The sequence below is a fragment of the Drosophila sulfurigaster genome, chromosome 2L (assembly GCF_023558435.1).
Source record: "Drosophila sulfurigaster albostrigata strain 15112-1811.04 chromosome 2L, ASM2355843v2, whole genome shotgun sequence".
Taxonomy (NCBI): domain Eukaryota; kingdom Metazoa; phylum Arthropoda; class Insecta; order Diptera; family Drosophilidae; genus Drosophila; species Drosophila sulfurigaster.
Window position 1 is genome coordinate 25,548,966 of NC_084881.1, and position 21,502 is coordinate 25,570,467.

The window sequence follows — 21,502 nt, forward strand, 5'->3', positions numbered from 1 at the left end:
TTTTGCCACGCCCACTTCCGCCCCCCGCAAATCAAAAAAAATTGAATAACAAGCGAAATTTTAAAGCTAGAGTTGCGAATTTTGGTATATACTATAACTACTATAGTAGTTATGATTCCTGAAAATTTGGTTGCGATCAGATAAATATTGTCGAAGTTATTAAAGAAATACTTTTGTATGGGCAAAAACGCCTACTTACTAGGAGTCTAATTTGCCTTGGCTGACAATCTGATATATTGTGCCGTCTATGGTATATTTTGAATGCGGTACTATATCGATATACCAAACATACCATTTGGTATATTTTCAGTATTTTTTTCAGTATATTCAGCATATTTCGAGAAAAATACCGCAAAATATATTTCTTTTATTCAAAATGGGTAGCGGGTATCTTAGAGTCGAGTACACTCGACTGTAGCTGTTCTTACTTGTTTTTTATTAACCCTTTAGTTGCACCTAGTAAAAGTAAGCAATCTACCTGATCTGCCTCAACAATATTTATCCATTGAAATGCATTCGTAGATTAGCTAATTAGTTAGATAAATAGCAAAAGGAAAGATGTAATACGTAGTTTATCTGATGAAATTCAAAATAGTCTAAAGAGCGAATTCTTTACTTTAATGCGGCTGGCACAATAAAAAATCTCGTCAGAATTCTTAAATGTTGTATTAATTTATAAATTCTGGAAAGTTTTTGAGAGGATGCGTAATCGTGTTTGTAAGTAAAAGAAATAGAAAATATTACGTTAATAAATAATGCAAATCAAAAGTTCCTTAGATACAGTCTCCTTTTTTTCTAGGACACAAAAGTTCACTTAGTCTCGTATTTGTATAGATTTGTGTTTTATTAAACATTAAATTTTTATTTTATTCCTTGAATCATGTGAGAGAACTGCTGACTGTCCGTATCTTTATATCATCTACAAACATTTAATACTCCAGGTGCTGTCTGATCTCGACAAATATTGATTCTAGCAGAGCCCCTTCATGGTACGAGTATTCCTGTTTGTCGGTTGGAAATGGCAATGTAAAATCTGTGGTCTCATTTGTGATGCCCTAAAGCAATTTAAACGAATTAGAGCTTTATGATGGCAAACATATGTATCTATATATAGTACGCTTCAATGGATGTGAGATTCTACAAAAACGCAAAGAATCATTCGGTATTCTGCTCAATTGCTGTCAAGACGTTTCTCCCAATTGTGTTTCCATTCGACGAAAATAATGACAAAGCTATTGCAGAGCTCTTTGCTAAATCCCAAAACACGCTACCAATTGCTGGCCACCGTAATAGGTGAGTTCCAAATACCTAAGATATTTATTATATTTCTTTATTGTGTCTGTTCTTTATTTTAGTGAACATTATTACCTTCGGTCATGGTGTGGGAGTTGGCTGGCTTTCGCCTACGCTCACCAAGATACAAAGCTCCGATTCGCCATTGAGCTTTCAAGTAACCATCGATGAGATCTCCTGGCTGGGTTCTATGCTCGGCCTGGGCAGTCTTTGTGGCAATTTAACTATAGCTTTTCTGCTCGAACGTATGGGCAGAAAGTTCTGCATTTATTTACTAGCAGTTCCTTATGCTGTAAGTCTTTCCTAATTATTCCGAGTGTTTCTTTGATGAAATTTCTATTTTTAGTGTCTGTGGATTCTGATTTATTGTGCCTCCAATGTGGGCTTTCTGTATGCGGCACGCTTTCTTTGCGGCTTTACGGGAGGTGCTGGCTATCTGGTAGTTCCCATCTATATAAGCGAGGTCGCTAACAGCGGGTTAGTTATTCTTGAATTACTCATTACTTATTTCACTTCAAAAATATTTATTTATTGTTTAGTATACGCGGCGCATTGACTTCCATGGTGATGCTATCTGTCAATTTGGGCATACTTGTTGGCTATATACTGAGCACTTATCTGGCTTATCATGTGGTGCCATTTTTGGCCATCATTCTGCCAATAGCGTATTTTACAGCGAATCTTTTACTGCCCGAAACGGCGCCATATCTCCTAAAGCAAAGTCGCCCCTTGGCCGCCGAAGCCTCTTTCAAATACTATCAAAATCAACGTGGTGACTTGGAGGACAATTCCAAGACGGAGTTTGAGGAGTTGCGCCTGGCCGTGGATGCCCAGCAGGCTAGGAATACCACAGCCCTGACCTACAGGGATTTGAGTAAGCAACATTTTGAGGAACTCATTTTCCACATTGGATATAAATATATTTGTTTTTTATTCAGTTACAAAGCCCGCTCTCAAGGCCTTTGCTGGTGCATGTATTCTATCCTCTGGTTATCAGTTCAGCGGCATCTTCAGCTTCATTAATTACATGTCGGATATATTCAAGGCCTCTGGCGCCTTGTTTGATGTTAATACTTGCACTATTATTATAGGCGTTGTGCAAATTGTGGGCGTTTATACTTCGACCATATTTGTGGACATCATTGGACGTCGCATACTCATGTTGATCTCAACCCTGGGGGTTGGCCTCGGTTGCATTGCGTTTGGTTTCTTCACCTACTATGCGCAAATCTATGATTTGCAACATCTCAACTGGCTGCCCTTGGTGCTGATGATAATCATCATCTATGTGGGTAACGTAGGACTTATTGGCATTTTTTTCGTGGTGCTGGTCGAGCTCTTTCCCGCCAAGGTGAGAAAAGAATTTATAATCTTAATCTTACACACTTTTCAATCTCAATTTCATTTGCAGATACGTTCGGTAGGCACCTCGATATCCGTGGTCTTTCTCAGCATGCTTGTGTTTGTCACCCTGAAGCTGTTTCCGCTACTGCTGCATTATTTCGGAATCTCGGTGTCCATGTGGTTCTCGGCCGCTGCCAGTCTGCTTACATTTGTGTATTTTTTGTTATTTTTACCCGAGACTAAGGGCAAGTCTATGATCACCGACTAAAGACGTTTCGTTTAGAGTTATAAGAGTCTCTCAGTGTTTATTTTATAATAATAAATTCATTCGTCACTAAACTCAATGCATACAATTTTTATGGTCTCCCTCGTAAAGAGCTCTCATTTGGACTTTATCTGTTTTGTTAGGTGTGCGCAAGGCCTATTTAATTGGACTGGGTTTGGTGTTGACCAATCAATTCAATGGCTCCTTAGCTATGCAAAACTATATGACATTCATTTTCGCGGAAGCTGGATCCAATCTTCCGCCATTGCTTTCTGCCATCATAGTCAGTTCAATTCAATTTACAGGCACTTGTTCCTCGACGCATTTTGTGGAGCGTGCTGAAAGAAAGACGCTATTACTCATTTCGATTTCTGGTATTTTCTTGGGTGAATCATGGCTTCCTATTATTTTCTCACTTCTAAGGGAGCATGTTTAACTGCCTACCCATTGCTTTATTTTCTCTTTTTATACCCGCTACCCATAGGGTAGAAGGGTATTATAACTTTGTGCCGGCAGGAAATGTATGTAACAGGTAGAAGGAGGCATCTCCGACCCTATAAAGTATATATATTCATGATCAGCGTGAACAGCCGAGACGATATAGCCATGTCCGTCTGTCCGTCCGTCCGTATGAACACCTAGATCTCAAAGACTATAAGAGATAGAGCTATAATTTTTTTTCGACAGCATTTGTTATGTTTGCACGCAGATCAAGTTTGTTTCAAATTTTTGCCACGCCCACTTCCGCCCCCGCAAATCAAAAAAAATCGAATAACAAGTGTAATTTTAAAGCTAGAGCTACGAATTTTGGTATATACAATAATTTCTGTAGTAGTTATGATTTCTGAAAATTTGGTTGCGATCAGATAAAAATTGTGGAAGTTATTAAAGAAATACTTTTGTATGGGCAAAAACACCTGCTTACTAGGGGTCTTAGTTGCTTTGGCCGACAATCTGGTATATTGTGCCGTCTATGGTATATTTTGAATGGTGTACTATACGATACAAAAAACATACCATTTGGTATATTTTTAGTATTTTCGGTATATTTTCGAAATGATACCGCAATATTTTGCATTTATTAAAAATGGGTAGCGGGTATCTCACAGTCGAGCACACTCGACTGTAACTTTCTTACTTGTTTAATATATTGCCAATTCCGGAATCTTATCCGTCATCTTTCTAAGGTATGAAAGCAACAATCTTGTTCCTTTTGAATGTTTGTTTATTTATGTTATCATTTTTTCCATAGATATTTCCGTATCATACTGTATCTTTGCAACCGTCTCTCTTTCAGTCTTAATCTTTTAGATGAGAACGATCGTAATTTAAAGTCTACTTATAGGAGACTCTTAAATAAAAAGGGGGCTTGTCTGTACAGCTTTACCAAGACTAAAGAGCTATAGTGCAAGATTATACGAAGGGTTTTATTTTCATTATTATTCATAGATTATTTTATATTAAATAAAATCATGAATCGTTGTACTACTAATGTAGTTTGATTGTTTTTTGCTATTCTTCTAAAATTAATTTTTAAAATTGTAGAAAACTACTTATATAACATTTAAATATATTTATATACCAATACTTTGGTATATATTTATACTATATATAGTACTTATATACCTTTTATTTACATTTATACTATATATAGTATTTATAAAAATTTTAGTATTTTACTAGTGTTTAGCTTAGATATACAAATTAGAACATTTCAGTATTTTTGAACTTTTTGCATTTCTTATGTGGTAACAGTATTTTTTGTGTTTCTTGATTAACTCTTTAGTTGCACCTAGTAAAAGTAAGCAATCGACCTGATCTGCCTCAACAATATGTATGCAATGCATTCGTAGATTAGCTAATTAGTTAGATAAATAGCAAAAGTAAAGATGTAATACGTAGTTTATCTGATGAAATTCAAAATAGTCTAAAGAGCGAATTCTTTACTTTAATGCGGCTAGCACAATAAAATGACAATGCTTAAAATGTCGTCAGAATTTTTGAATGTTGTCTTAACTTATAAATTCTGGAAGTTTTTTAGAGGATGCGTAATCGTTTTTTATAAGTACAAGAACTAACAGATATTATATTAATACGTGATGCAAATCAAAAGCTCCTTAGATACAGTCTTCTTTTTTCTAGGACACAACAGTTCATTTATTTTGTTATTTGAATAGATTTGTGTTTTATTGAACACTAAATCTTTATTTTCATATTTAGCGGTGACTGTCTGATCTTATCTTTAAATCATCTACAAATATTTAATACTCCAGGTGCTGTCTGATCTCGGCAAATATTGAGTCTAGCTGAGCCCCTTCATCATGTTCCTGATTGTTGGTTGGGAATTGCAATTTAAAATCTGTAGTCTCATTTGTGATGCCCTAAATTGAAACGAATTAGAACTTTACGATGGCAAATATATGTCTCTGTATAAAAACCCAAAGAAACATTCGGTATTCTGCTCAATAGCTGTCAAGACGTTTCTCCACTTTGTGTTTCCATCCAAAAAAAAAATAATGTCAAAGCTATTGCAGAGTTCTTTGCTGAGTCCCAGGACACGCTACCAACTACTGGCCACCATAATAGGTGAGTTCCAAAATTTTTAATATATTTAATCTTTTCATTTATTGTTTCTATTTTTTCGGTTAGTGAACATTAGTACATTCAGTCATGGCGTGGGAATTGGCTGGCTGTCGCCTACGCTCGCCAAGATACAAAGTTCCGACTCTCCGTTAAGCTTTCAGTTGACCATCGATGAGATCTCCTGGCTGGGTTCTATGCTCGGCCTGGGCGGTCTTTGTGGCAATTTCACTATAGGTTTTCTGCTCGAACGCATGGGAAGAAAGTTCTGCATTTATTTACTAGCAGTTCCTTATGCTGTAAGTCTTTCCTAATTATTCCGAGTGTTTCCTTAATTAAATCGTTACTTTTAGTGCTTGTGGATTCTGATTTATTGTGCCTCCAATGTGGGCTTCTTGTATGCGGCACGCTTTCTTTGCGGCTTTACCGGAGGTGCTGGCTATCTGGTAGTTCCCATCTATATCAGCGAGGTGGCCAACAGCGAGTAAGTTATTCTTGAATTATTCATTACTTCACTTTCATTTCAAACATATTTCCTTATTGTTTAGTATACGTGGCGCTTTGACTTCCATGGTGATGCTATCTGCCAATTTGGGCATACTTGTTGGCTATATACTGAGCACTTATCTGGCTTATCATGTGGTGCCATTTTTGGCCATCATTCTGCCGATAGCGCATTTTACAGCGAATCTTTTACTGCCCGAAACGGCGCCATATCTCCTAAAGCAAAGTCGCCTCTTGGCCGCCGAAGCCTCTTTCAAATACTATCAAAATCAACGTGATGACTTGGAGTACAATTCCAAGGCGGAGTTTGAGGAGTTGCGCCTGGCCGTGGATGCCCAGCAGGCTAGTAATACCACAGCCTTGACCTACAAGGATCTGAGTAAGTAAAGTTTTAAGAAACTTATTTTCCATTTTTTATTTAAATATATTTTTCTTTTATCCAGTTACCAAACCCGCTCTCAAGGCCTTTGCTGGTGCTTTTATTTTATTATCTGGTTATGAGTTCGGCGGCATCTTCAGCTTCGTCAACTATATGTCGGATATATTCAAGGCCACTGGCGTCTTGTTAGATGTCAATACATGGACTATTATTATAGGCGTGGTGCAGATTGTGGGCGTTTATACTTCGACCATATTTGTGGATATCATTGGACGTCGCATACTCATGTTGATCTCAACCCTGGGAGTGGGCCTCGGTTGCATTGCTTTTGGTTTCTTCACCTACTACGCGCAAATCTATGATTTGCAGCATCTCAACTGGCTGCCCTTGGTTCTGATGGTTGCCATCATATATGTGGGTAACGTGGGAATCAGTGGCATATTTTTCGTGGTGCTGGTCGAACTCTTTCCCGCCAAGGTAAGCTTAGAATTTATTAACTTAATGTTACAGATTTTAACGTTTCAATTTCATTTACAGATACGTTCTGTGGGCACCTCGATATCCGTGGTCCTTCTCAGCATACTTGTGTTTGTTACCCTGAAGCTGTTTCCGCTGCTGCTCCATCATTTTGGCATTTCGGCAACCATGTGGTTCTCGGCCTCTGCCAGTCTGCTTACATTTGTGTACTTTTTGTTATTTTTACCCGAGACTAAGGGCAAGTCTATGATCACCGACTAAAGACGTTTCCTTTAGAGTTTTAAAGAGTCTCTCAGTGTTTATTTTATAATAATAAATTAATTCGTCACTAAACACAATGCATAAAAATTTTATGGTCTCCCTCGTAAAGAGCTCTTATTGGGACTTTATCTGTTGTGTTAGGTGTGCGCAAGGCGTATTTAATTGGACTGGGTTTGGAGTTGACCAATCAATTCAATGGCTCCTTAGCTATGCAAAACTATATGACATTCATTTTCGCGGAAGCTTGATCCAATCTTCCGCCAATGCTTTCTGCCATCATAGTCAGTGCAATTCAATTAACAGGCACTTGTTCCTCGACACATTTTGTGGAGCGTGCTGGAAGAAAGACGCTACTACTCATTTCGATTTCTGGTATTTTCTTGGGTGAATCTGCCATGGCTTCCTATTATTTTCTCACTTCTAAGGGAGCATGTTTAACTGCCTACCCATCGCTTTATTTTCTCTTTTTTAATTTTCTGCCAATTCCGGAATCTTATCCGTCATCTTTCTAAGGTATGAAAGCAACAATCTTGTTCCTTTTGAATGTTTTGCCTGTTTATGTTATCATTTTGTTCATAGATATTTCCGTATCTTACTGTATCTTTGCAACCGTCTCTCTTTCAGTCTTAATCTTTTAGATGAGAACGATCGTAATTTAAAGTCTACTTATAGGAGACTCTTAAATAAAAAGGGGGCTTGTCCGTACAGCTTTGCCAAGACTATAGAGCTATAGTGCAAGATTATTATCATTATTATTCATAGATTATTTTATATTAAATAAAATCATGAATCGTTGTACTACTAATGTAGATTGATTTTTTTTCTATTCTTCTAAAATCAATTTTTAAAATTGTAGAAAACTACTTATATAACCTTTATATATATTTATATACCAATACTTTGGTATATATTTATACTATATATAGTACTTATATACCTTTTATTTATATTTATAGTATATATAGTATTTATCAATATTTTAGTATTTTACTAGCATTAAGCTTAGTAATACAAATTAGAACATTTCATTATTTTTGAACTATTTGAATTTCTTCTGTGGTAACAGTATTTTTAGTGTTTCTTGATTAACTCTTTAGTTGCACCTAGTAAAAGTAAGCAATCGACCTGATCTGCCTCAACAATATTTATCCATTCAAATGCATTCGTAGATTAGCTAATTAGTTAGGTAAATAGCAAAAGTAAAGATGTAATACGTAGTTTATCTGATGAAATTCAAAATAGTCTAAAGAGCGAATTCTTTACTTTAATGCGGCTAGCACAATAAAATGACAATGCTTAAAATGTCGTCAGAATTTTTGAATGTTGTCTTGACTTATAAATTCTGGAAAGTTTTTTAGAGGATGCGTAATCGTTTTTTATAAGTACAAGAACTAACAGATATTATATTAATACGTGATGCAAATCAAAAGCTCCTTAGATACAGTCTCCTTTTTATACCCGCTACCCATAGGGTAGAAGGGTATTATAACTTTGTGCCGACAGGAAATGTATGTAACAGGAAGAAGGAGGCATCTCCGACCCTATAAAGTATATATATTCTTGATCAGCGTCAACAGCCGAGACGATCTAGCCATGTCCGTCTGTCCGTCTGTGAGTCTGTGTGTCTGTCCGTCTGTCCGTCCGTCCGTATGAACACCTAGATCTCAGAGACTATAAGAGATAGAGCTATAATTTTTTTTCGACAGCATTTGTTATGTTTGCACGCAGATCAAGTTTGTTTCAAGTTTTTGCCACGCCCACTCCCGCCCCCGAAAATCAAAAAAATCGAATAACAAGCGTAATTTTAAAGCTAAAGCTGCGAATTTTGGTATATACAATAATTACTATAGTAGTTATGATTCCTGATGATTTGGTTTCGATCAGATAAAAATTGTGGAAGTTATTAAAGACATACTTTTGTATGGGCAAAAACGCCTACTTACTAGGGGTCTGAGTTGCTTTGGCCGACAATCTAGCACATTGTACAATGGTGTACTATATCGATATACCAAACATACCATTTGGTATATTCTTAGTATTTTTTAGTATATTTGCAGTATATTCGGTATATTTTGAGAATAATACCGCAAAATATATTGCTTTTAATCAAATTGGGTAGCGGGTATCTCACAGTCGAGTACACTCGACTGTAGCTTTCTTACTTGTTTCTAGGACACAACAGTTCATTTATTCTCTTATTTGAATAGATTTGTGTTTTATTGAACATTAAATTTTTATTTTCATATTTAGCGGGGACTGTCTGATCTTATCTTTATATCATCTACAAACATTTAATACTCCAGGTGCTGTCTGATCTCGGCAAATATTGAGTCTAGCTGAGCCCCTTCATCATGTTCCTGTTTGTTGGTTTGGAATTGCAATGTAAAATCTCTAGTCTCATTTGTGATGCCCTAAATTCAAACGAATTAGAACTTTACGATGGCAAACATATGTCTCTGTATAAAAACCCAAAGAAACATGCGGTATTCTGCTCAATAGCTGTCAAGACGTTTCTCCACTTTGTGTTTCCATCCCAAAAAAAAAAAATGTCAAGGCTATTGCAGAGTTCTTTACTGAGTCCCAAGACACGCTACCAACTACTGGCCACCATAATAGGTGAGTTCCAAAATTTTTAATATATTTAATCTTTTCATTTATTGTTTCTATTTTTTCGGTTAGTGAACATTAGTACATTCAGTCATGGCGTGGGAATTGGCTGGCTGTCGCCTACGCTCGCCAAGATACAAAGTTCCAACTCTCCGTTAAGCTTTCAGTTGACCATCGATGAGATCTCCTGGCTGGGTTCTATGCTCGGCCTGGGCAGTCTTTGTGGCAATTTAACTATAGGTTTTCTGCTCGAACGCATGGGAAGAAAGTTCTGCATTTATTTACTAGCAGTTCCTTATGCTGTAAGTCTTTCTTAATTATACCGAGTGTTTCCTTAATTAAATCGTTACTTTTAGTGCTTGTGGATTCTGATTTATTGTGCCTCCAATGTGAGCTTCTTGTACGCGGCACGCTTTCTTTGCGGCTTTACCGGAGGGGCTAGTTATGCGGTAGTTCCCATCTATATTAGCGAGGTGGCCAACAGCGAGTAAGTTATTCTTGAATTACTTCAATTTCACTTCAAACATATTTCCTTATTGTTTAGTATACGTGGCGCATTGACTTCCATGGTGATGCTATCTGTCAATTTGGGCATACTTGTTGGCTATATACTGAGCACTTATCTGGCTTATCATGTGGTGCCATTTTTGGCCATCATTCTGCCGATAGCGCATTTTACAGCGAATCTTTTACTGCCCGAAACGGCGCCATATCTCCTAAAGCAAAGTCGCCTCTTGGCCGCCGAAGCCTCTTTCAAATACTATCAAAATCAACGTGATGACTTGGAGTACAATTCCAAGGCGGAGTTTGAGGAGTTGCGCCTGGCCGTGGATGCCCAGCAGGCTAGTAATACCACAGCCTTGACCTACAAGGATCTGAGTAAGTAAAGTTTTGAGGAACTTATTTTCCATTTTTTATTTAAATATATTTTTCTTTTATCCAGTTACCAAACCCGCTCTCAAGGCCTTTGCTGGTGCTTTTATTTTATTATCTGGTTATGAGTTCGGCGGCATCTTCAGCTTCGTCAACTACATGTCGGATATATTCAAGGCCACTGGCGTCTTGTTAGATGTCAATACATGGACTATTATTATAGGCGTGGTGCAGATTGTGGGCGTTTATACTTCGACCATATTTGTGGATATCATTGGACGTCGCATACTCATGTTGATCTCAACCCTGGGGGTTGGCCTCGGTTGCATTGCGTTTGGTTTCTTCACCTACTATGCGCAAATCTATGATTTGCAGTATCTCAACTGGCTGCCCTTGGTTCTGATGGTTGCCATCATATATGTGGGCAATGTGGGAATCAGTGGCATCTTTTTCGTGGTGCTGGTCGAACTCTTTCCCGCCAAGGTAAGCTTAGAATTTATTAACTTAATGTTACAGATTTTAACGTTTTAATTTCATTTATAGATACGTTCTGTGTGCACCTCGATATCCGTGGTCTTTCTCAGCATACTTGTGTTTGTCACCCTGAAGCTGTTTCCGCTGCTGCTCCATTATTTTGGCATTTCGGCAACCATGTGGTTCTCGGCCTCTGCCAGTCTGCTTACATTTGTGTATTTTTTGTTGTTTTTACCCGAGACTAAGGGCAAGTCTATGATCACCGACTAAAGACGTTTCGCTTAGAGTTTTCGAGAGTCTCTCAGTGTTTATTTTATAATAATAAATTCATTCGTCACTAAACGCAATGCATACAATTTTTATGGTCTCGCTCGTAAAGAGCTCTCATTTGGACTTTATCTGTTGTGTTAGGTAAAAGATACAAACGCTTTTCCAGTCTACGACACGAGACGAATCTTTATTTCAGCTCTTGGCTCTCTAGATTTTCAGTCAGTCTGTTGAGAATTTTGTTGAATGACAACATCACCGAGATGAAGCTAAGCATATTCGAGAATCCCAACTGCCTGCTGAATCGCAGAAATCGTTATCAGTTCTTAGCCACATTTCTAGGTAAATACTAATGTAATACTTGTTGTTCGCAATTTGTTTTTTATTTGTTTTCCGTTATTTCACAGTGACATTTTCGACATTTTCTCATGGCGTGGGAGTTGGTTGGATGTCCCCTGTTATGAGGGATTTGCAATCACCCGAATCGCCGCTCAGCTTTGAGGTGTTTGTTGAGGAAATATCCTGGATTGGCTCGCTGATTGGCATTGGCAGTATTATTGGGAATTTATTGGCTGGATTTCTACAAGATCGCATTGGACGCAAGCCAGTTTTGTATTTCCTAGCCTTTCCTTATTTGGTAGGTTGATAATGTATTATTTATGGTTTTACTTTTAAATTGTATGAATTTCTGCAGTGTTTCTGGTTGTTGGCTTACTTTGCTCAGAGTGTGGAATATCTTTATGCGGGTCGTCTCTTGGCTGGCATTACAGGCGGCGGAGGCTATATAGTTTTACCCATTTTTATCAGTGAAATCTCCGATGCCAAGTGAGTTAAAGTAGCGGAAAAACTAGTTAAATGTGTATACATTAAATTTTATATTTTAATTTTTTTCATAGAATTCGTGGTCGTCTTGGCTCTATGCTCATGCTCTCGGTCAACATGGGCGTGCTCGTTGGTTATATTCTCTCCACAAATGTGCATTACTATATAGCGCCCTTTTTCATCATTCCGCTGCCCATTTGCTATTTGGTTGGCAATCTTTTTCTGCCCGAGACGCCTTTTTATTTGATTACCAAAGGCAAATTTGGTGCTGCAGAAAAGTCCTTTAGATTTTACAAGAATATTCAAGAGAATGACAAGACTTCAATGGCAGAGTTTGAGGAGATCAAGTATAAGCTGACCAAGGAGCAGGCACTAAAGGTCAATGCCTTTAACTACAAGGATTTCAGTGAGTTGAAATTAGTTGCCTAACTTTCCTTTATTAAACTTTTTTTATTTTCTTCTCTTTAGTTACCAAGCCTGCCTTTAAGGCCTATGCCACAGCCTTGGTGCTGCTTGGCTGCAATCAATTTACAGGCACCTTTTGCTTCACCACCTACATGACGGACATTTTTGAGATCTCACATGCTTCGATGGATGCGGGCACTTCCACCATTATCCTGGGTGCTGTCCAAATTGTGGGCGTCTGTGCCACAATTTTGTTCTGTGATAAATATGGTCGCAAATTCCTGTTAAAGATCTCTTCTCTTGGTGCTTCCATTTGTCTGGCTGCCTTTGGTTTTTACATATACTTTGCGGAACGTTACGATCTCTCTGGCTGGGGTTGGATTCCATTGGTTCTATTAACACTGGAGATGTTTTTATGTCACATTGGTTTAGTTGGCATCTTATTTGTAGTCTTGGTTGAGGTCATGCCAGCTAGGGTAAGTTTTATATTAAGCTATTTTAAATATGTCAATTACTAATTTATAATCCTTTCTTTCCTTTGTTATAGATACGTTCGGTGGCTGTGTCCACATTTATTATTCTTCTCAGCTTCCTCGTTTTTCTCACGCTGAAAGTCTTTCCACTCTGCTTAAAGTACTGGGGACTTGCCATCACTATGTGGGCTGCCAGCGTCGTTGGATTGCTTGGCTTCATTTACTTTAGCTTGTGCTTTGTCGAGACCAAAGGCAAATCTATGCTGGATAATTAAACTGATCCTAGCTCCTAAACTAGAGTTAAGCAAAACCAACTCATTATACACGAGAATAAGTTGTAACTCTTTTTGAGAATAAGCAATAAAATTTTATAAAAATTGCAAATACTTTTAGTTGAAATTTTATACAGCATTTTATATGGCTTGACAATAGCTTTTTTCACTCTAGCCTTTTCTGTTATCGTTGCTTATTTTAAAAGCCACGAAATTACTTTGAAATTTTATTGGTTCTTATTTCCGTTAAATTATTGTAGTCTAGGATTTTGCGCATATGTATATTTAATTTGAATTTTTATCAGAGCTTTTCCTTTGAACTCCTAGACGTTATAGCGAAGCTCCTTAGTTTAAAATTTCACTTTTGACCGACAGATGACGCCACATTTTCATTTTGCTGGTGTCGTAATGCTTATCAAATTGTTTGATGCTGAACTATGACGTATTCGGATGTCATATATAAGATTGACTACTAGAATTTCATCAGAGATCTTTTCGTGTTTACGGAGACTCAGACACACTAATCTTTATGGCAATTACTTACTGACATAAGCCACCTGGCCAGAATCTATTAAAGCCGATGGCAGCCGTTGAACGCTCTTAATATTCCACTGTCGCTTCTAATTGAGACATCTCTCCGCTGTAGAGATCATTCAACACGACTGGAAAAATGTTTGCGAAACTATTGAATAGTCCAGACTGTTTACTGAATCAAAGGAATCGCAAGCAATTTCTAGCCACATTGCTGAGTAATTATTTTTTCAACAATTAATTTATTTATTTTCCATCAATTTTCATTCTTCAACTTGCAGTCAATTTAATATGCATTGCTCATGGCATTGGAATTGGTTGGTTTGCGCCCACAATGCGCAAAATGCAAACTGAAGAGACGCCCATGAATTTTAAGGCCACCGTCTCTGAGGTCTCCTGGGTTGGTTCATTCCTGGGCATGGGAGCGATGACAGGAAATGCTCTAATGGGAATCATTCTTCCCTATTTGGGCAGCAAGTTGTGTCTACTTTTTGTAGCCATTCCTCAGACGGTCAGTCAACAAACACTTTTCTTAGAAAGACTTTTTTGACTTAATTAATTTTGCAGTGCCATTGGCTTTTGGTCTATTTCGCTGAGAGAGTCGAGTATCTTTATGTCGGACGCTTTCTTGCCGGTCTTTGCAGTGGAGGCATGTACATCGTTCATTCCATGTTCCTCAGCGAAATTTCAGATCCCAGGTAAGTGGCTGTGGCTCGTATATAGTACTTATCCAGATCACACAGAGATCAACATCCAAACAGAGGCGCCCGCGTCTTAGCGATAAAGTCAATATTGACTTGCTTTATGGGGTCCCATGTTGTTAGCTGGTGATCTCAAACAAGTCGCCATACCACACTAGTCTACAAATTCATTGCGTTTGACGTACTTAATTCCTTTAAAATCCATTTTATTATTGATCAACAAACCGCTAAGCCGGTTAATCCATTTATTAATTTCATTAATAGTTTATTTACTCGGTGAATTATTTAAATATGGCCGTTAGTATATAATTTTTTCAAAATGGGTAGCTTTCTTTCTTGTTTTTTAATCATTTGAATTTCATTGTATTATTATTATTGAATTTCATTGTAAATTGCTTTAAACAATTCATTCTTACCTTCATCTACACGTTTAATCGACTCTAAACTCTTTGACAAGTTAGTACTTTAAGCAGCCCCCTTGATGCTTGCTTAAAACTTTAATTGCTCAGATTTAGAATCACTTAATTCTTTCATCAGCTAATTTATACGCTCATCTCCAACACAGACTCGTTCTAAGTATTCTTTTATAACATCTGTTATCTGTTATCTGCTACTTACAGAATTCGTGGGACACTCGGAGCTATAGTGATGTTATCTGTGAATGTAGGCGTGCTTCTTGGCAACATTATGGGCACACACATGCCGTTCAGCATCACAGCATTCATAGTATTATTACTTCCAGTTTGTTACTTTTTATTAACGCTATGTTTTATACCGGAATCGCCGGTACATCTGATAAGAAAAGGCAACTTGAAGGCGGCTGAGAAATCTTTCCGTTATTATAAGAATATCAAGGATTTTAATCGATCTGCAGCCGTGGAGGAATTTGAGGATATGCGACAGAAGCTAACGGAGGATGACAAGTCATCCAGTAACGTGACTATCAAGGACTTTGGTAGGTTAAAAATGAAATAGTTCAAATCAGTTTTCTTGAATACTTTTTGTAGTTTCTAGATCTGCTTTCCGAGCTTATGCTTCCGCTGCAGTCTTGCTGATTGCGAATCAATTCAGCGGCATTTTCTCCATGGTCAGCTACATGTCGGACATCTTTGAAAAATCGGGCAGCACTATGGATCCAGATACCTGCACCATTATCATTGGCATCGTTCAGATACTAGGCACATATGCAACGGCTTTACTTTGCGATGTCTGGGGACGTCGTCTGCTTCTCGTTGTCTCCTCGGGCGGAGTTGCTGTCAGTCTCTTTGGTTTCGGTTTCTTCACATATTTTGCACAGTGGCACGATTTGAGCGACTGGAGTTGGGTGCCGCTTGTGTTGATGTCGATCTGCATTTTTATGGGCAATATTGGACTTGTGGGCTGCTTCTTCATGGCCTTGGTCGAAATGTTTCCTCTAAAGGTTTGACACACACTTTAATTTATTGATTGTTCAATTTATAATATCTTTATTTTCTTTTATCCAGATTCGCACACGTGCCACATCGATTTCTGTGGTTATTTGCGGCTTCTTTGTGTTCGTCATGCTCAACATTCTGCCACTGTGCATGGCTGAATGGGGTTTGCCAGCAACGATGTGGTCTTGTGCTGGGATAGCAGCATTGAGCTTTATTTATTTTGTCTTGTTCTTGAAGGAAACAAAAGGCAAATCCATGCTAGAAGACTGAATACAGCAATTAAAAAAATTCCGAAAACCTAATTTTAATTTTATTAAAAACGGCTAAGATTGTTGTCTGCTTATCTGATTTTCTTTCTTACTTGATTTATGCTTAGAAATATTAGACTACTATTACTTAAATTATATTCAGAAGAATATAAAAATGGTAAATTATAATGACCGCAGAAAAGCTAAACCCAAAATAAGCGCTAACAAATATTATTATCTAAACAGTAAACATAACACACAATTTTTCTTACTTCTTATTGTCTTGTACATAGGAAATAATATTATATATCTATTACAATAATAATAATAGTAATTATATTCTACTATAAAATAATACTCGTATACCATATAGCGTAAAAGTTATTGTAGTTACTATGGTCAGGGAATGAAATGCTTGGCCCACTTGGTTTCTTTTTGTTTACTTTTGAATAGTTTTATAAATGCAAAACAACTAAACAATTAAAGTCTCTGCTTTTTATTCTTGCTCACATCTCTCTTATGGACTCTCTTATTCAGTCTGTGTTTTTTGTATGTCTGCTTAATTGTTATGCGCAAACGCGTGCTCTTGTTATGCTCACATATTGACATGTTGTCGCTTCCTGAGAAGTGATCTTAACTCGCAGCTGTCGGAGAGAAAAAAACATATACCCTTTTTTCATTTATAGTGCACAATTTATGGGACTCTGTTTTCAATCTGTTCTTAAGATGATGAATTGCCATGAATTAATGAAAATTATTTTACAACCACTGCTAAATCTAGAAAATTAAAAATTTCTTTAATAATTAACAACAAATGGTGTAATTGTTTTTGCATGTGAAATTATTTGTATAGTTGTTTTCAAATTATGCTGCCTTAGCTGTAAATCCATCAAATTTCTAGAGTATTGAAAGTGCGATGTTTTTGCGAATTGACTTTCATGCGCTTGGTGAATATATAAAAGTTTTCTATAGTATGTATTTTGAAATTCATTATCTTTATTGATGCCTGTTGTTGATGGCACCACCGAAAGACACATTTAAAAATCTCTTGCTCTCCGTCGCAGTTGCAGTTAGAAATAGAATTTCGCTCGTGCCAGACTCAGTCAGCTCGAAACTCAAAAGACGAATACTAGAAATGTTTGAACGACTCTTAGCGCGGCCAAACTGTCTGATTAATCGCAGGAATCGCTATCAGTTGTTATCCACAGTGTTAAGTGAGTAGTGCAAGGAGATTGCAATAAGTGCAAGGTGAAACTAATGAAAATATCTCTTTGCTTTAGTTAACTTAATATGCATATCACATGGCATTGGTATTGGTTGGTTGTCGCCAACGCTGCGCAAGCTACAAACTCCCGAATCGCCTTTGAGTTTCCCCCTTAACGTTAATGAAGTGTCTTGGGTGGGCTCTGCTTTGGGCATAGGTTCGGTTATTGGCAATTCACTCAGTGGCCTGTTTATTTCGCGCTTAGGCAGCAAAGCTTGTCTGCTCTTCATCGCCTTACCACACTCGGTAAGCAAAAATGGAGTTTCCAAATTCAATCTTTGACTTTGTCAACCTTTCCTAGTGCCTTTGGATTATGGTGTACTTTGCCACGAGCGTGGAGTATCTGATCGCAGGACGCTTGCTAGCTGGCATCACAGGAGGCGGCATTTATATAATACATCCACTTTTTATCAGCGAATATTCCGATGCAAAGTACGATAAGTTATCAAAACTTTCACCACGTCATAAGTCACTTTGTTAATCTATTTTTAATTTTTATAGCATCCGTGGAACTTGTGCCACCATGGTAATGTTGTCGGTTAACACGGGCATTCTTATAGGCTATATTGTGGGCACTTATGTCTCATACTATGTTGTGCCATTTATCGTACTTATCTTACCGCTTAGTTTCTTTATATCTGTGCTCTTATTCATACGCGACTCACCGATGCATCTCATCAACAAGGGCAAGTTTACGGCTGCTGAAGCATCTTTTAGATACTATAAGAACATTAAAGATAGCGACAACTTAAGTGATCAGGCCACCGCAATGGCCGAATTTAAAGATATGAAAATGACCCTGACAAATGAAGATAATCAGCTCGACAAGGTGACCATAAAGGACTTTTGTAAGTGAAATTTAAATGCATTTTAGAACTCGAATTGTAATATTATTTCCTCCCCTCCCTTGCAGTCACTCGAGCTGCCATTAAAGGATATGCTATGGCTTCTGTTATAGTCATTGCCAATCAGTTTAGCGGCGTCTTTACCATGGTCAACTATATGACGGATATCTTTGCCAAGTCGGGCAGCACTATGGATCCAAATACTAGCACAATTATCATTGGATCTGTGCAACTCTTTGGTGCCTATGTCACTACACTGCTTTGCGATGTCTTTGGCCGCAGAATTCTGATGCTCGTTTCATCGGCTGGCGTAGCATTAAGTTTAACTGGTTTCGGTTTCTTTACCTACTTCACTGAGATGTATGATCTGAGCCAATGGAACTGGGTGCCAGTGGCCATAATGTCGGTGGACATATTTTTGGGCAACATTGGCTTAGTTAGCTGCCTATTTGTGCTCATGGTTGAAATGTATCCCCTCAAGGTGTGTCTGCTTACCCCTACCTCCGCTTTTTGCCTGCATTTAATTACAATTTATATTCTTACAGATTCGTGCCAGAGCAACATCGATTTCGATTGTTGTCTGCAGTTCATTGGTATTTCTCATGCTCAACATTTTCCCTCTATGCATGCATTACTGGGGACTGCCTACAACAATGTGGTCTATGGGGGGCATTACTTTCTTCTGCTTTATTTGCTTTTTATTCTTTTTAAAAGAAACCAAAGGAAAGTCGATGCTAGAAGATTGATCGAAAAGCGAACAACTGGTATTTTCAATATTACCGATAAGCTATCGAAAATGGTTGGTCAATGTACCCGCATAAAAGCTGGTTGCTATGGTTCTATAACGGTGATTTTGCAAAACCCAAAATGTTGCGCAATAAAATAAATATTTTTAGAAAACATATTCAAAGCAAACATTGCGGTGAATAATTTAAACAGTACTTACCAAAGCGATGCTCCGTTTTTTAGGAATAATTATTATTTATCTTCTATAGCTCATTTCCTTAGTTCGCAAATGCGAGCGTCCAATTCAGATTTTTTGCACAACACATTCACAATTCACTACACTCAATTGTATTCACATGATGCTTTTTTATTTGCACAAAGCAATTTTCACTTTCACAAAAAAAATAAAAAATTAAGGGATAAAATTAAATGCACTCCACTTTTAATATTTTTCACATGCGCAAGTGCGCCAGCTACAAACTGTGTGACCGCAAATAAAACGAGAATAAAAACCGTCTGTCAATATACCAGATGTGCAACAAATTACCACAGTCGTGAAAATTATCGAACGCAATACAAGCTTTCGATAGACCAACCGATTACTTAAAAACCGCGCCACTGACAATCGAATGAGCGACATTTCGAAAGTGGAAAGAATAATTCGCAACGAATTTTTATGAATGTTTAAATAAATTTAATTACATATAATTAGTTAATGTAAACATTTACAATGATGTATATGCTTATACAATTGGTTGATGTTTTACATGGTTTTTGTTGTTGTGGCAAACACTTATGGAGCCAGCTTAAAACTAATTAAAAAACTAGCATACTAAATCACAGTGTTTTTTTCCCAATTGAAAAAATTTGCAAAAAATCTACAAAACTTTCTAGAACTTTAAATATATGCATATAGTACAGTAATGTGTGATATAGATATAGAATAATAATAATATAGCTGTTAACTTGCATTACTTTTGGATTTATAAAACGTAAATTAAAACATTATTTTCGCAAAAGGCAAAACAAATATTTCTCTTTAACAGCGCAACATAATAATAATAGTAATAATAATAATGATAATGATAATTGTAATAATTATAATAATAGGCTTTAGGATAAATGGCTAACAATTAAAATGCATAAAACAAAACAAAAATTGTTGTTCACCAAATGCAACAAACAAATTTTGGATATAGCGCCTGTCGTTTGCCATACATACAGATTGATAGATTGATATAGATATATATGTGTATGTGTGTGTGTGTTGTGAATACATTTAAACTAGATATTTAATAATGATATATAATAGTTATATACTAATTGATGTGGCTTTTGAAATTTGAATCACAAAAATTGGCGCACGTTTGTTTGCATGTAGTTTGTTCAACATTTAGATTAGGTTACAGGATATACAATATGTATATATCGAATATACATATATGCATGTACGATATATGTATGATAGGATTACACTTGTTACAAATTACGTATCACTGGTTCGTTGTCAGCTGTATCACGTCTTTTTGGGGCACCGCAAATAGCGCAGCACCGCATAGCCCAGTCCGCGAAATACCAGAAAGAACATCATCAGTATCAGCGTATTCAGCCACAATGGTGATGTTGAGTTTTGTGCTTTGAGTATTTCCTCATATGGAATGAATTCGGTTGTCTGCTGTTTGCATATCTCATAGCTGCTCGGCGATCCGCAGCTGAAAAACAGAAACGGAAATCGATGAATAAGTTGAATGCCATCCCATCGCATTGTATAATATAAATTCAATAAAACTAAAGTGAAATACACTTACCTAATAGGCGGACCCTCGCGGAACTCGAGTATTTGCATATTCTGATATGCATAGTGTATCATTGATGTATACCGTATCCAGCTGAGACCTTCCGGAATGCGTGACGAAAGATAACCGCCAAAGAGCTGTGTGGCAAGCGTATAGAGTGCACTCAGTGTAATGCTCACATTCATGTCCATGCAACAGGCGCCAATGAAGAAGCCCACGCTCTGCGCCACAATCGTGTTGAGTAGCAAAAAGATTAGCATCAGAAAGAAGAGCTTAAAGCTAAAAGAAAAAAGTAAGACAAATTAATTGGAATTGATAATCGATAGCAGTCGCATATTGATAAACTTACCTGCTGCAGCCCAGCATGGGATAGCTTATCATGAGGTAGACAGTGGGTAAAGTTATCACCAGCGGAAGTTCCGCGCACATTTTGGCCAGATAATAGGCAGACAAGCGATAGGCACCCGAGCGACGCTCCTTGCTGATGACCTCACGCTCTGAGGGGACTAAAAGAAAGAAATGAAAAGCAAAAGCACATTATTTATGAGCAGCAAATTCGCATAAAGGTTTAAGAGTAATATTAAGTTAAGATTTGGGTAAGACAAATTTTTACTTCGACTTTACATTTATACAAATTACATTAGTACTTTTGAAGATCATGAAGCTATCGATTCATTAGA

At 37.3% G+C, this 21,502-nt stretch overlaps 6 protein-coding genes across 8 annotated transcripts in view; 5 read left to right on the forward strand and 1 right to left on the reverse strand.

Moving 5' to 3' along the window:
* Nucleotides 1-1,117: 1,117 nt before the first annotated feature.
* On the forward strand, nucleotides 1,118-2,974 carry LOC133836781 (facilitated trehalose transporter Tret1-2 homolog). Its single transcript, XM_062267402.1, has 6 exons — nucleotides 1,118-1,293; nucleotides 1,356-1,585; nucleotides 1,640-1,770; nucleotides 1,833-2,167; nucleotides 2,232-2,644; nucleotides 2,705-2,974. The coding sequence occupies exons 1-6, from the start codon at nucleotides 1,224-1,226 to the stop codon at nucleotides 2,903-2,905; spliced, it is 1,380 nt and encodes a 459-aa protein (XP_062123386.1). The 5' UTR covers nucleotides 1,118-1,223; the 3' UTR covers nucleotides 2,906-2,974.
* A 2,404-nt stretch (nucleotides 2,975-5,378) lies between these two features.
* Nucleotides 5,379-7,145, forward strand: LOC133836961 (facilitated trehalose transporter Tret1-like). Its single transcript, XM_062267631.1, has 6 exons — nucleotides 5,379-5,488; nucleotides 5,552-5,781; nucleotides 5,836-5,966; nucleotides 6,031-6,365; nucleotides 6,430-6,842; nucleotides 6,903-7,145. The coding sequence occupies exons 1-6, from the start codon at nucleotides 5,419-5,421 to the stop codon at nucleotides 7,101-7,103; spliced, it is 1,380 nt and encodes a 459-aa protein (XP_062123615.1). The 5' UTR covers nucleotides 5,379-5,418; the 3' UTR covers nucleotides 7,104-7,145.
* Nucleotides 7,146-9,614: 2,469 nt separating this feature from the next.
* Nucleotides 9,615-11,415, forward strand: LOC133836883 (facilitated trehalose transporter Tret1-like). Its single transcript, XM_062267511.1, has 6 exons — nucleotides 9,615-9,719; nucleotides 9,783-10,012; nucleotides 10,067-10,197; nucleotides 10,255-10,589; nucleotides 10,654-11,066; nucleotides 11,127-11,415. The coding sequence occupies exons 1-6, from the start codon at nucleotides 9,650-9,652 to the stop codon at nucleotides 11,325-11,327; spliced, it is 1,380 nt and encodes a 459-aa protein (XP_062123495.1). The 5' UTR covers nucleotides 9,615-9,649; the 3' UTR covers nucleotides 11,328-11,415.
* A 121-nt stretch (nucleotides 11,416-11,536) lies between these two features.
* On the forward strand, nucleotides 11,537-19,135 carry LOC133848281 (uncharacterized). The gene is made up of 17 exons (XM_062283781.1): nucleotides 11,537-11,666; nucleotides 11,732-11,961; nucleotides 12,019-12,149; nucleotides 12,221-12,552; nucleotides 12,615-13,027; nucleotides 13,099-13,297; nucleotides 14,109-14,338; nucleotides 14,395-14,525; nucleotides 15,149-15,483; nucleotides 15,575-15,948; nucleotides 16,013-16,106; nucleotides 17,205-17,405; nucleotides 17,472-17,701; nucleotides 17,757-17,887; nucleotides 17,957-18,303; nucleotides 18,369-18,781; nucleotides 18,846-19,135. Exons 1-17 carry the CDS (start codon nucleotides 11,588-11,590, stop codon nucleotides 19,044-19,046), a joined length of 4,071 nt encoding a protein of 1,356 aa, XP_062139765.1. The 5' UTR covers nucleotides 11,537-11,587; the 3' UTR covers nucleotides 19,047-19,135.
* On the forward strand, nucleotides 13,896-16,289 carry LOC133836307 (facilitated trehalose transporter Tret1-like). Its single transcript, XM_062266746.1, has 6 exons — nucleotides 13,896-14,045; nucleotides 14,109-14,338; nucleotides 14,395-14,525; nucleotides 15,149-15,483; nucleotides 15,536-15,948; nucleotides 16,013-16,289. The coding sequence occupies exons 1-6, from the start codon at nucleotides 13,967-13,969 to the stop codon at nucleotides 16,211-16,213; spliced, it is 1,389 nt and encodes a 462-aa protein (XP_062122730.1). The 5' UTR covers nucleotides 13,896-13,966; the 3' UTR covers nucleotides 16,214-16,289.
* A 584-nt stretch (nucleotides 19,136-19,719) lies between the features above and the next one.
* Nucleotides 19,720-21,502, reverse strand: part of LOC133835546 (uncharacterized) — a 37,056-nt gene continuing 35,273 nt past the window's right edge. For 2 of the 3 annotated variants that reach the window (XM_062265633.1, XM_062265563.1), the window contains 3 exons: nucleotides 21,172-21,328; nucleotides 20,835-21,101; nucleotides 19,720-20,738 (listed from right to left, as the gene is read on the reverse strand). In XM_062265633.1, the coding sequence (XP_062121617.1) occupies nucleotides 20,543-20,738; nucleotides 20,835-21,101; nucleotides 21,172-21,328 (620 nt within the window). In that variant the 3' untranslated portion in view covers nucleotides 19,720-20,542. The remainder of the gene's footprint in view (nucleotides 20,739-20,834; nucleotides 21,102-21,171; nucleotides 21,329-21,502) is intronic. The other variant, XM_062265708.1, reaches the window with a different exon arrangement.

Coding starts and splice junctions, on each gene's coding strand:
- LOC133848281 (XM_062283781.1), top strand. CDS start 11,588: ATGAAGCTAAGCATATTCGAGAATCCCAACTGCCTGCTGAATCGCAGA. Junction 12,553..12,614: donor CTTTAACTACAAGGATTTCA/GTGAGTTGAAAT, acceptor TCTTCTCTTTAG/TTACCAAGCCTGCCTTTAAG. Junction 17,406..17,471: donor GTTGTTATCCACAGTGTTAA/GTGAGTAGTGCA, acceptor TCTTTGCTTTAG/TTAACTTAATATGCATATCA.
- LOC133836961 (XM_062267631.1), top strand. CDS start 5,419: ATGTCAAAGCTATTGCAGAGTTCTTTGCTGAGTCCCAGGACACGCTAC. Junction 5,782..5,835: donor TACTAGCAGTTCCTTATGCT/GTAAGTCTTTCC, acceptor CGTTACTTTTAG/TGCTTGTGGATTCTGATTTA. Junction 6,843..6,902: donor TCGAACTCTTTCCCGCCAAG/GTAAGCTTAGAA, acceptor TTTCATTTACAG/ATACGTTCTGTGGGCACCTC.
- LOC133836781 (XM_062267402.1), top strand. CDS start 1,224: ATGACAAAGCTATTGCAGAGCTCTTTGCTAAATCCCAAAACACGCTAC. Junction 1,586..1,639: donor TACTAGCAGTTCCTTATGCT/GTAAGTCTTTCC, acceptor TTCTATTTTTAG/TGTCTGTGGATTCTGATTTA. Junction 2,645..2,704: donor TCGAGCTCTTTCCCGCCAAG/GTGAGAAAAGAA, acceptor TTTCATTTGCAG/ATACGTTCGGTAGGCACCTC.
- LOC133836307 (XM_062266746.1), top strand. CDS start 13,967: ATGTTTGCGAAACTATTGAATAGTCCAGACTGTTTACTGAATCAAAGG. Junction 14,526..15,148: donor AGCGAAATTTCAGATCCCAG/GTAAGTGGCTGT, acceptor TGCTACTTACAG/AATTCGTGGGACACTCGGAG. Junction 15,949..16,012: donor TCGAAATGTTTCCTCTAAAG/GTTTGACACACA, acceptor TCTTTTATCCAG/ATTCGCACACGTGCCACATC.
- LOC133836883 (XM_062267511.1), top strand. CDS start 9,650: ATGTCAAGGCTATTGCAGAGTTCTTTACTGAGTCCCAAGACACGCTAC. Junction 9,720..9,782: donor ACTACTGGCCACCATAATAG/GTGAGTTCCAAA, acceptor TTTTTCGGTTAG/TGAACATTAGTACATTCAGT. Junction 10,590..10,653: donor CTTGACCTACAAGGATCTGA/GTAAGTAAAGTT, acceptor TCTTTTATCCAG/TTACCAAACCCGCTCTCAAG.